At 35.8% G+C, this 13,665-nt stretch overlaps 1 protein-coding gene across 3 annotated transcripts in view; it reads right to left on the reverse strand.

Annotated features, from left to right (window-relative positions):
* Positions 1-507: 507 nt before the first annotated feature.
* Positions 508-13,665, reverse strand: part of WASF3 (WASP family member 3) — a 70,386-nt gene continuing 57,228 nt past the window's right edge. For 2 of the 3 annotated variants that reach the window (XM_062577089.1, XM_062577080.1), the window contains exons 6-10: positions 11,367-11,484; positions 7,545-7,720; positions 4,284-4,547; positions 2,501-2,871; positions 508-1,877 (exon numbers count right to left, since the gene is read on the reverse strand). In XM_062577089.1, the coding sequence (XP_062433073.1) occupies positions 1,720-1,877; positions 2,501-2,871; positions 4,284-4,547; positions 7,545-7,720; positions 11,367-11,484 (1,087 nt within the window). In that variant the 3' untranslated portion in view covers positions 508-1,719. Of the gene's footprint in view, positions 1,878-2,500; positions 2,872-4,283; positions 4,548-5,434; positions 5,602-7,544; positions 7,721-11,366; positions 11,485-13,665 lie in introns of all 3 variants that reach the window. The other variant, XM_062577098.1, reaches the window with a different exon arrangement.

Genomic DNA, 13,665 nt, shown 5'->3' on the forward strand with positions numbered 1-13,665 from the left:
GTAAACGCAGGTTAAATCTTCCATTCCTTTTTAAATTTAATACATTTTTTAAAAACAGACAGGTCATACAGAACAAAGGAGCTTTACCAAATGTTAGACCTGGAATTATATAGACTTCTGTTACAAAGATTAAAACTGTAATCTGGTAGGGAAAGAACTCTTCTCCCTCTTATGAATACATTTTAAAAAGCCTCATTAGGCAAAGCAGCAGCCTGACTCACAGTCGAGAAGAAAAAAGAACATTTTAATACTGCACTGTGAAAAAATTCTGAGTTATTTTTAAAGAAAATAGAGATAGCAAACTGGATGGCAGCAACTTTTGCTGGAGAAAGAGAAACAACTGTGTGTATACCTACATATGTGTATGTGTATACATATATATATGTATATATGTACACCCACACACATTTTATTCATATATATATATATATATATATGGAGATATATGGATATATATATATATATATATATATATGGAGACATATACATATATATATATATGGCACAGAACCTAAACAGCTGGTAAACTGTTTTAATTGCAAATATTACATAAATGGGAAGTACTGGCAGAGAAAAATGTTCAAAGTAACAGTAATTCGAGTAAGTGTGCTACAGCAAACTGAAAATGATCTTTCATGAATGTGTGAATATACACAAATCAATCAAAAACTTATTCATATCATTTATACCTACAAGCATAAAAACCAAGTTTAATACTTGCGAAATGTATCTCACCGCTAGAAGTGTACTGACCTGAATTAATTCTTTAGTAATTGCAGAGACACTTGTCTACACTGCTACTATGGTATGGCTTCAATCAGATCTACTGTGAAGTCTCTGAATCTAGCTGATCCCTATCATAAAACTGAAAAGCTGTACAGGGATTTTAACTTTCATTTGTAATATGGACATATATTTACTACCTACCTGAGACCTCTTGGGATTCTACCCAATAAGCAGCCAGCAACTGAGAGCTATTACTGCTACAAACTTTTCCAATCTGGTCAAAAAATTAACTATGGGATCACATGGATTCAGTCCTCAAAGCATACATTTCATCATCTGCTACCTTCTTAAGGAAAAAAGAAAGGTTAAATTCTACAAATCCAAACCTGTTTGCTAAGCTAAGCTAAAATTCTAAGACCAGATGTGATCTAAAATAGACTAAATAGATATTTAGTTGCTATCTACCGTATTTTAAGGTGGACACAAGTAGCATCTAAAAAAATAAAGCTAAAAATCATGTATTTATGAATCTCAACATTTCACCCAGTCATACAGTTAACTCTCCTCAAAGACTAACAACTGGACCACTTCACAAGTAACCTAAGTTGTTTGAAAAACTAAAACAGTAAGATGCAAAGTCAAAAAAATATATCCTTTACACCTTATAGACCAGGAAAGTAAAATAAAATGCTGGTTCTGTAACAGTGCAACAACTGCAGCATATTTTGCATGCAGCACATGATTTGCTACATTTAGTGGCACTTAAGTATGTGGTAAATACTGAAAGTAATCAAGTTTCAGATCGGCACAAGCATAATCACATCATTATTACCAGAGTTGCTAAGCTACAGCATTCTGAATAATACCAACTCAATTTTAATGCTTCAATTACTAGCCTTAATGTGTACCAACGTCCTGCTTTTACATCTTGCTAAGAAAGTGATCATTGAAGCCACGTGTTTCATGAATTTGCCACTGTGCTTGTCCTAGGCTTCAATCTGACCAATCATTTTCATCAAATTCTGAGTCATCATCAGAATCACTGTATTCCACAGCAATGCGTCTTGAAAGGATGGTTGCCACATCATTTCCAACAGGTTCTCGCTTTGCTTCTTGCTCACGTTGCTCTTGCACCTTTTTCAGCTGAATTCCTGTAGAGACAGTTATTGTCAAAGTTCTCTGTACAAAAAAAATTTCAATCCACATTGTTGTGAGTTTTATATTCTAGTAATATACCCAGGAAGAAAAAAAGAAATTGCTAAGTTAGCCTTCCTGAGCAATGAAGTGTGGTAAAGAGAAATGGACAAAAAAAAAAGTAGATTGAAATTCATAATCAGAGACTAAGTGCTTTTAGTCTTCTAAAACTACCAGCAATAGTTAAAACTAAATATTGAAGACTGTACAATTTCTTTTGAGCTGAAGGAGTACTTGAAAATTGTGTCCAGAAACACTATAAAAACTACAGCTTTAGAGTCTGTGCAAAGTAAGAGATAGGCATTAGTCTCTGGTTAAGAGAGCTACCTTTCAAAGCTACGTCCACTGGGCTGAAACCTGCTTTTGGACAACTCAGTTCTTCTGAAGAAACTAAGAACCCATGTTCTTCTAATGTACTCCATTAGATAAAATGTTAGAATACATCTGTGATACCTGTGGTTAACTAATTCTCAGGCTGGAATTCTGCCTACCTGGGGACAGGACCCCTGAACTCAGATCTCTGGAAAATATAGTTCTTACACTGAAGAAAAGGACTTGCTAAAACTCCAAGTCCACTTACCCATACGAATGGCTGCAAGAAGATCGCTTCGTGCATCACTTATTGGTTGCTGTGCAGCTTCATGACGCTTCGCCTCAGCAGCTGGAGGAGCATGCATTGGGGAGGAAGAGAGGGATGAACCTGCAGCAGGGGGGCCAGGAGGGGGAGGAGGTGGGCCAGGAGGAGGAGGAGCCGTGACAACAAGCCCACTAGAAGGAGGAGGATGAGTAGCAGCATATGTGGAGCCAGTCACCAGTCCAGAATGGGAAGCTGGCACAGGGAGCTGGAGGGGACTGACAAATGCAGTTTGTGCTGAAGGAATCATAGGAGGAGGGGGAGGAGGAGGAGGACCTGTAGGATTGTAATATTCCACCATCTGAGCTGGAAGCATCCTAGGTAAAAGAGAATATAGAAAATTGTTGCACTGAAAGTTAGGACTTACAGAAACCATCCTTTTAAACAGTTCTCCAACCTCAGCTAAAACAAAAAAAAAAGGAAGAAATTTAAACTACTGCATTAAAAACAAAAATGATCACAAATATATGAAATACCAAATACTGAGGTACATATTCTGATTTAAGGCAGATGAAATATTTAAGGACAATCCCTTTTCAGCCCTATTCATATCAAACCATTCCACAATCAAAGTAAGATTCATCTTACTATTCCTATCCAGTTAATTATACAGCCATATGTTACTAAACACTACTGTGTAAGCATATAAGCACAATGCCTATGATTTGAAAGGGAGCAATAAAACTATTAGACTATGAGCATCACTTCCACAGAACACAGGGCTTTAGAACAAATGTTAATAAATAAAAAAAGATACTAAGTTACTAATGATATTCAGTGATATAAAGTGAACAGTCAGGTACCTGGGGATTAATCACAAGAATTTCTGGTATTACTTGAGAAATGACTAGCTGGAAATAACCAAAAGAAAAAACAGACTGGCACAGTCCATTGTAACATAACTTTGAGTCATCGACAGCATGATACAGTCATGAAAAGGGCAAATACTACCCAGCATGTACCATGTGAAGGTGAAAATGTTTGGCTAGCCTAGCTTAACAAAACACAGCCAAGAATGGATGCAACTGCACTAGGGTTACAACTGGAAAGTTTAAGCTATTTAAGCAAAAGGACGATCTTGGCACAAGAATGAATACGTACGGACTGGTTAGAAATAGATTCAGGATGGAAGAGAAATGTTTTCTTCCTATCAACAAACCAATGCTATGGAGCAAACCTTCCTTCAAAATTTCAGGCAAAACATCTACATAGTAATCTGACAAATTTGTAAATGGAATTATGGAGATGTCTGTGACAGCAGGGAATTAGATTTAGTGTCTGAGGAGATCCCTTCCTATCCCATTATAAGCTCCTTTCCAAACATTTCAAGGATGCAACATAGAGACTGCCACGTCAATCACACTCAAAGATCCTTTTTCTACACCTTTTTTGCAGTTTGAAATATTATTCAATTAACTATGCTGTAACTACTTTTCATTACAAAGGAAAAATGTCCCTTTTTAGTATTATATTAGGAACCTTTAATATTTTACAAGCATATTAATTTCACTGCATTCAATAGCCAGTTCATGACTTCTGCTTTCATCGTTATCTCATCCAAGTTCAGTTCATACTTAAAGATCATATTAAATTTCCTCTGAGCTCCTCAGTGAGATAACTAGAGGGATTTGTTATTTTTGTACAATGTATGCACTGCATGTTGTGATGGCTATGATAAAACGCATCCCTCTAATTTTGTCAAGAATGTGCTGGAGTAAATCAATTTTACCCATATTCTGCTGGAACCACAGGTACTGAACTATGCTGGCCATCTGAAGGCTGCGGTGGAGGTGGAGGTGGCTGCTGAGGTCTGTTTAAAGTAGCATGTCGTACTGTGGTAGAAGGTGGCCTGTATTCAGGCTCATGGCTTTGGGGTACTCCCATATACTGTGGACCGTCTCCTGTTCCATATGAAGGCATTGCTATCTGCTGATGGAGGGAATGATTCGGAGTAGCAGGATAAGAATAATCTGTAACATCAGATGCATGGGACCTAAAATTAAAGTAAACGGATGCAAAAGAACACATTATATCGAGTGTGGCAGAATATTCTCTGAATAGCTCACCAGTTAAGCTAAAAATGGGATCACTTTTCTTGCAACATGACTCCCCAATTACGAAGCACCATCCCCTTGTCAGCCCATGGAAGACACAACAACAAAAAAAACATGGTTCAGTTTCACTGGACTTGAAATTAAACTAGTCTGATAAACTAGCATAGGAAGACTAAAATTGAATCGTGCAACACTTCGGCACGTTAACTCTGCAGCAGAATGTCCTCTTACAGCACAAACTTTAAAAAGGGGAAAAAATATATAAATAAAGAGTTTTCTCTGGGTTTTAGAGTTCTTTAGTAGCCATGAGGAAACATATTGTTTTGGAGGACGGTTTTGACAGACCATTGTTTGAAATGATGATATTTATCAGGTTGACCTTAAATTAACGATGACTGCAGAAAAATAAAAGCTACATCGCAAGCATTCACAATTACAAAGAAGATCATATTTCACCAAAGCAGAGAGAACCAATTCCACCAAAGCAGAGAGAACCAATTTCAAAAGTTAGAAAATGCTTTTTATTTTGTTTGCACAAATAGTTTTGTTGGAAAAGCTTAAGAGAAACTGAGAAATGTAAATATTAGTTGAGCAGAGAGTTCATAAAGATACAAAGTTTAGGATGCTCTGTCAAATAAGCCCAAGAGAGGGAGCAAAAGGATCTCTTCATCCCATTACTGCACAAAGCTGTATTGTATTAGTAATGAACAATCGTGCAGCCTGGCTTTTAGTGAACGGAGTAAGTAAACTGATGCACTTATCTGTAAGACTGGAAGCAAGGCAAGCAACAAAAAGCCAGGGCTTTGAGTAAAACAAAATGACAAACCCTTTGGGCATTTTGTCCTCTTTCATGCTTCCTGCCTGCTCCATTTTCTTTGCGTCACTCATGAACTCAATGCCCATTTTCCTTCTCTCCCACTCTTCTTTTCTTGTTCTTACTTTTCTCACATTAATTTGCTGGTTTCTGTTTGGATTCAGCTTGTGTTTCTCTCTCTGAAGTGCAATAAGTATAACAAATACATTGTAAATGCCAGTCTAGAAACTTAGGATTTCAATCTTTAATGCTTAAGTCCTACAATTATCAAACTAGGAGGAATATGAGCATTTTTTGATTTGAACATAAAAAATCATGATGTAACTGCAGATATTTCCTTAAGACCTTATTTAAAACACAGTGCTCACACAGTAACTGTCAGTGTAAGAATGTCTCTGAAAACAAGACTTACTGCTACACACACCACACTCTTCAGGCTTTTTATAGCTTAGCTCGTACAATTAAGACTGCACTAAGACAAAAATAGAAAATCTTCTCTCCACTAGTCGTAAAATTAAAAATTCTTGATGCATATAAAATACAGAGTTCAGGGTTCAGTCTCTGGTATTTGATCCATTGAGATTTAAAATTCTTCACATGTATAAACCTTTGAAGTTTTGTAATAAGTACAGTATGTCTGTCATACCATAAAATTCATAACCGACACAATTACACATCTTTACAATTTCTGCTTAATGAAATGTTACACATTGCTATTATTATGGGTATCTGCAAATAACCAAACACATTTTGACACTGCAGGGAGATAAAAAGACAAATTGCTTCAGTGTGACTATTTACACACAGGAATCCTGGAAGTAAGGTGTTAAGGCCAGAAAAATGCCTTGAAATGTTTTAAAGGCAGAGATCAGAGATGAAAAAAAAAATCCACATCTGGCATTTCATAGCTGGACACCAATGTCATCTTAGCAGATCAACCTTTGGAAAGCAGTCTTAATGAGACATTACAGACTGACAAAGAGGAGATTTGCATTAAAAAGTATAGCTCACTAAAAAAAACTGCTAGTGAAGTACTTTAGGCAGAGAGGGGAGGGTCTGGACTATTTCTATTGAAACAGCAGCAGCAATTTCCTTTAAAATTTATGTTTCAACTACAAAACAATTACTGTTCACAGAGACTGAACCATTAATTATACAAAGTTCTCAACAGATTTTTTCATTAATCTTGACTGGACGGTAGACTGAAAATATCAGTCCTCCCTTTTGCCATGGTGGTTGTTTCCTTACCCTAACTATTCAACAATTTTAATACAAACTAAATTGTGAAACAGTTTTTCAACAGATTCTGTTTATTCCTTACCCTTCAGCTAGCAATTAATAAATAGAAAAAAAAAAAAAAAACAAGAGGGAAAATTTTCCAGTGAGATCAGCTTAGTGAACAGACTCAGATGTGCTGTGTAGAGTGTATCTCCTACTGAGCTCAGAGAGAATCAGTAGGATTCTTGGAGCAGAACGATGAGGATCAATTCTGCTGTGTGTCTCTAAGCAGAGATTTTCATTCAAAGTGATCTATTTCAAGCAATAATGTTGCATCTGGATCTGCAGCTTGCTTTACAGAAAAGCAGAACAGTGATGAAGCAGAACTGTTCCCTGCATACCTGCCTGAGTTGATTACCTGCATTATTTCTTGTTTATTTCTTGTATAAAGAAAAAAATATTTGAAGAACCCCAAGAGGCTAAATTCTGAAATGATTATGTCATTGTTTACAGAAAAAATATTTATTAAGCTATCAGCAGCATTAACATACGACAAACCACAGTTGAAAGAAGATGTACTTATATTAACCAGTAAAGACAGATTTAAATGCTATTGCATCCATAGCTACTCAAGATCAAATACAAAGTTCATGTCATACACTATAGTGAAATAATTGTTTGCTAAATTATGATGACAAAATGCTCATCTGAAGAAGAAAAATTTGACTAATTATATAAGTCATTATATATGCTTTAGGAGAATTTTGAGAAGACCTGTAAAACATTTATTGTATATTTTGTCTATTATAATTGTTACATTCCCAACCTATAAAAACATCTAAATCTACTCAGTATTTCTGAATATACAACTGCGATGTAACAAATGGCTTTATTGTAAACAGACCTAGTATCTGGGGACAGTGATCCCTCGGAAGATGCTCCATGGTACACATTTTGAGACAACCTGTTGTCAGGTCTAAGCTCTTTGTCATATGCCATCATATTCCACTCCTGGCGTCTGTTCCTGGCTTTTCTAACCTTTTTCACCTCACGAGTGGTGCCATCTATACGCTTTTGCTCCTAATGTTCAAACAGAAGAAATATAGCATGCAAAGAAAGAAAAAAGGAAAGGAAAAAGCAGGTTAAAATGCAGTTAGAGCGCATGAAAATAAGGCTAGGTTTACAGATGAAGACAAGTTTAAATAAAATTTCTCTGCACTAAAAATGACTCCGTAAGTTTTCCTGTCTCCTTTAATACCATTTCTTCATACCAAAATTTCCCATTGTAGGAATCGGAACAGAAGGGAAACAGATTCAGTCATGCTTTGAGTATATGAAGTTTTGCTGATTTCCATGGCTGAACACATGCTTCCTAAATGCTTTCCATCTTTTTTGTTCGATCACTGCAAAATTTAATTTGTTTTAATTCTGACTTCTATCCTGGTTCATTTATTTAGATTTTGTTACCTACTGAATAGATTAGAAAGTACTAATAATCCTTTAATTGAAAGTATGTTTTAATTTTTTCTTCTCACAGATTAATAAATCCATCCTCTAAGATTCATTCATATCACGTATTTCTTGTAAGTTTTCAGAAAAAGTAAGTATCAGTCTTTTGAATGATATACATTGCTCTCTGGAAGATAATGATTTTGATACAACTATGGCACAATCAAGAGTGCTTATGCGACTGTTTATATGTAATCATCTATTTAAGATCTTTTAAAGCAGTAACTATGTTTTTTATGGAAAAGATAAATACATATATCCACATATTTGTGTATAAATAAACAAAAACATGTAGGTAAGCAAATGAATAAATATGCCCTTTTTACTTGAACAGTACTTAACCCTACTTTTCAAACTTATTTTTAATCTACTTTTTTGTTGTTAAATATTATATAAATACATCTCTAAAATGTTTCATTTATTTCAAAATAATGAGGCAGGCCTATTACTAGCAGCAGAAAAAAAACTTGTAAGCCTGTAACAAAATAGATTTACCTTGTTTCAGTAACAGTGAAGGTTTTTATTAGCACTTGTATACTGGACAGATAATTTCATTACCTCGGCAAACAACAGCGACAGCTCTAGTTCTAAGTACTTAGGGCAATGAAAACAGAATCCTAGGGGAGCTGAAGCCTTTAAAAATAACCACAATTGGAAATATCTTTCTTAGGAAAACTAAGTGTAAAACATTTACTTCCTTATAACTGACAGATAATAGAAGCTGCGGTAGACAAATGGATGCTGTAGGTTAGGCTAGAAAACAGGTACATCGTTCAACTACCGGCAGGAAACGGTATCAGTAAACACAGCAGACAGAGTTAGAGTTATCAAATGGGTAAGTTAATTTTACTTTGACATTTGCATCAAGAGTTAGCAAATGATACTTAAAGCATCTTAATAAAGAGTAAGAGCTATTAACAGAAAGTAGCTTCAGCAAGTATTTGCGATACTTTCAAGAAACCGGCAGTGCGAGCCCCGTGTATCTTCCTGACTTTCCAAATTTCCCATTCTACCAGTCACAAGTCATCAAGAATGATTTTTGAAATGCAAGTAAACAAAAGCCCAAAATTTAAAAATTTCTGTTTACTTAACTCAAAATAATAATTTCTCAGGAAAAACAATGGGGAACAATAAAAAGCAAGGTGAACAACTCTGTTTTGGTTAACAATTGGTCTAAGGTTATTCAATTCAGAATACTGCTGATACCCGTAGAAGTCAAAACCGACCACACTGAACTCTTACACATTGACCTACTAAAATCTTATCAGTAAAGAACAGAAGATTATCCCAAAGTTTTAAATGAATAAATAAAATTGTTCTTCTTAAATAAAGAATGAAAATTACATTTTTCTTTGGAGAAAATGTTCATCTGAAAGATCCAACTTAGAGAAAGTCTGGATTAAATTTCTCCAGTTAAACTGAATACTGAAACAAAAAGTAAATATGATATTTAAAGATGAGAGAATGAAACACCTCACAAATTTCCTGTTGCTTATGCACTTAAGGCAAATGAGCAAAATGACACCAGAAAACAAATCCCCTAAGGCAAGGAGTAGTCTTAATCTTCACTGACTACACAAGAAGTTGAAGCTAAAAACCAGCTATATTTGGTCAGTAAAGTAGGACTGCATTTGGATATCTAGTTGATAATACTCTAAACAATACAGATTACTTCATCGGTGCACAGCCTCTCAATGACTTGTGGTTTTTGTGCTTCTGTAAAATACAAATTATTTGAGGAATTCTCCATTAGTAGATTCAAAATGTATCCTTACCCACAGAAAAACATAATAGATGCTCCAGATTTATTACCAGTAAATGCTATTGTAAGGACAAGAACAAAAGAAAATGAGAGTCTGTTAAGCAATCTATGGAATTAACAGTGTCTGTGAGATGTTTCATCCACCTCCCTCCAGCTCTCTACGGCTTCCAGATGACAACATGCATACTTGTGCACTCCAATTTCTGCAAAGCTAGAAGACAGATTTCTACCTACCACATAAAGTCACATCAACTTATGCAAATTCTGTTCTTGTTAAGTGTTTTTTTCCTATCCAACCAAATTCTGTATGATTGGGATTGAGTGTACGATGATAAAATTATTAAAAATCTGCACAAAATATACCATGGAGGGAAACAAGTGAGATGTATTATCTAAAACATAGTCTGAAAACAAGTTTATAAAAAAAAGTGCTTTTATGAAAATCTCTCTAACTCTCTATATTAGCATATTTATAGTTACCATATACCACAAAACTAAGTAACTTTCTTCTAATTCCTTTAAGCAGCCTGTTTATCTTCTTTGCAATCCTTTTATTTTTAAATCATTTACTTCTCATTGAACCTCTAGCTACCCCACCTAGAAGGGTAGCTACCTGCCAGATAAGATAGGCAGTTGTTGCTTCATCAAGCTTTCCTTATTCCCTTTCTCTTAGAATTATCTTCAAGAATCTTATGGCCTATAATATTTGATCAAAAAAAAAAAAAAAAAAAAAGAAGAAGAAGAAGAGACAGAGACAGTAAAAAAGCTGCAGAAGTGCACAGAAACAAATTTTTTATTCAAAATTAAAATCAATTTTTAAAGTATCCTCAGAGCATCAGAATATACATCACTGATCAAACTGCTGAGCAGACTGCAGAAAGACTAAAGACACTTATCTATGAAAAATATTTCTCCTAAAGTACATCTGCTCCTGTTGCTGAACTGCATAATAAATTTATTATCTGTTATCTATTACTAACTTCTACAAGGTTTAGAAAAGCAAAGAGTTACTGTAAAGGAATTAAAACCCAACAGAATATGCATTGCTGAGTAAGTCCATGTTTTGCTACAGGAGTTGATGATGCTGGATAAAAAATTATGAAAATAAAGAAAACTGTAATTGAAATTCCCTTTTTCTCAGAATCATACAGTTTTCTCTTTGAAGTAGAGCACGACTATTTTGCTAAGTATTAATAAGCAGATACTGACTGTCAAGGGATTAAAGAAATTATACTGAAAGATAACTACAGTTATCCTAACATTCAATTTGCCAGCTTCTTAAAATAGAGAGCATAAACTATAAAAACTGAACCAACTCTAAATCTACAGCCGTGTCTAAAGAGGAACTGCCTTTCCACCCATATGAACTAAGTAGGGCCTAGCAGTTTTTATGCCTGGACAAGTGTACATGAAAGTGTAATATATATATATTTTCTATTACGATTTTACTTTTACCTTCTGTCTTCTCTTCTCTTTTCGCTTATCTTCAGTATCTTGTAACATTTTTTCTTTCCAAAGATCAAAAAAATAGGAGGGATCAGTATAGAACTTCAATCCATCTTTCTTATCATCCCTGCAAATACAGTAGAACACAAGCTAAGATGAAATGAATTAGTATTTTTAAACTAACAAAGTTCACTTTTAGGGGATCATTTAAATTTAACTTTTTGCACTATAGGATGACAGCATGGCAAGTGTACTATATACCACTCTTGGTAATTACAGTTCGTAGTTTGCTTGGTACGTGCCAAGGATTTCGGGGAAAAGGGCTGGAATTCACTGCCTTTTGGGAGGCACGCTTCCAGACTATGCCTCAGCAGATCTCAGCAGGAGCTGGCTGGGCTCCTGCACAGTCTTCCTCACTGGAGTAAAATTCCCTGATGTTGCAAGAGTATCAGTGTCAAGACAGGATGTGCAGGTGATGGAGCAGCCCCAGTTACAAATGCAACTCAACTGATTCAGAAGGACTAAAAGAGAAGGAGTTGCCTAAATCCAGACAGGTTTAAGGATCTGAATTTGGAAACACGGTAGGCTTGAGAACCTTCATCCTTAGATAATCTCCAGAGATCCCTTCCAACCTCAGCCATTCTGTGATTATTACAGGAAGAACAGGATAGCACTACTCAAAATGGGCTTTTCTACTCACTACTCAAGAGGAGGGCTAAGAAAGGGGTGGAGAACAGATGACTGAATTCCACTGCACTGTCCTAGGAGAGTCTGGGACTGAGCTGATTTGGGCCTGCTGGCTCCACTTAGCAGCAAGGAACCACCTGGAACCAGGGTGGCCTAGGCTAAGGAGCCACTGAACGGGTATGCTACCAAATCCTAATTTGGGGTGGAGTAAGCACTTGATGCTATGGCCTGGAAATAGGAAATCTTCTGAAATCCTACATGTTCATGAAGAGATGGGCAAGGGGACTCAACACAGCCAGGCAGCTGGCATGGTCCAAACAGTACATGACAGTGATCTCAGTCTAACTTCCTAAATTGGTGTCCTTTAGCATCCCTTTTGGCTGTGGATCCTAATTTCTTCCTACACAAATTCCAGTGGCAGCTGAACCCAAATTTCTTCTTGCAGGATCAACAGTGATGGAGATCCAACACGTGGAGACCATGCAACTGCTGGAGCAGAGTTCAGACAGCAGTTCCAACGTACTGTCTGATCATACGCCCTAAGTGCCTTACACTTGGGTGCTAGATTTGTCTTCTACAAAGGTCTGAGCTATTGAAGGTCTGAGTTATTCTTCCACCCCTCCAGCTTTGGTCAGACTACAGTTTGAGGTTAGTTTAAACTTAGTACTTTTTTCATAGTGACAGAGCAAATACAAACAATTTAGCTTCAGTAGATCTAAAAGATTTACCAAGAAATCTAATTTAAGTAAGTATATTTCACTACTGCATCCCTAATAAAACTGGAAAAACACAATGAAGCTCACTGCTGCTGTCATCCATATACATGTTAGGACATAATTGTGCAGAATAGCTGACTGATAAACAATTCGTGTTAACTGGCCAGCCATAAAAAACCCAAACACAATCGTATGTAGCAGTAGGGAGAAAAGTATACTTCAACTATAAATCTAACAATTTTACCTTCAAAGTAAAAGCTGTAGAAAAATGCTCTGCAAATACATTCCTATGTCATTCCTGAAAAATTTTTAAACATGTTACTGTAAACTGAGTCCATGCTTTACAGATACCTCATAAGATAAATATCAGACTTCCTATTCAAGCTGTAATCAATGTTAATTATGTTGAACTATACTCCTTAGTCTTGCAATCTAGTACCTCCTCAAATTTAAGGGATACAGTCAAAATACATTGTTACACCCTTTAGAAAGACAAGTGAGACTGATTTTGCAAATAATTATAAATTTAACAGAAACCAGAAAATGAAGTACTGCTTGCTGTTGCTTTCTTCACCAGTCAGTAGCCAGGGAAAAGAAGGGTAAAGTGCAGGTGTGGGTATGTGCATACCCAGGGAAGGAGGGAAGAAAAAGGAATAAAAACCAGCCTTCACGATAAATAAACCAAAGGCAGTGTTATTTACTGTATTTTTAATTTTCTTTACACTTTTTATATAATCAGTGGCACTTGCCTTCAGCTCCTGTGCTTCCATGTAATATTATTGTGCTGAAATATGATGGTTTTTGTTAAGACTGCAGTGTTAGGTGTAACTTATGACTGTAAGTGTGATAATAGCATTTGTTTCCATGAACAGAGAAATCACTGAAATATTCAACAAACCAAATCT

This window comes from Rhea pennata, chromosome 1 (assembly GCF_028389875.1).
Source record: "Rhea pennata isolate bPtePen1 chromosome 1, bPtePen1.pri, whole genome shotgun sequence".
In the NCBI taxonomy this organism is placed as follows: domain Eukaryota; kingdom Metazoa; phylum Chordata; class Aves; order Rheiformes; family Rheidae; genus Rhea; species Rhea pennata.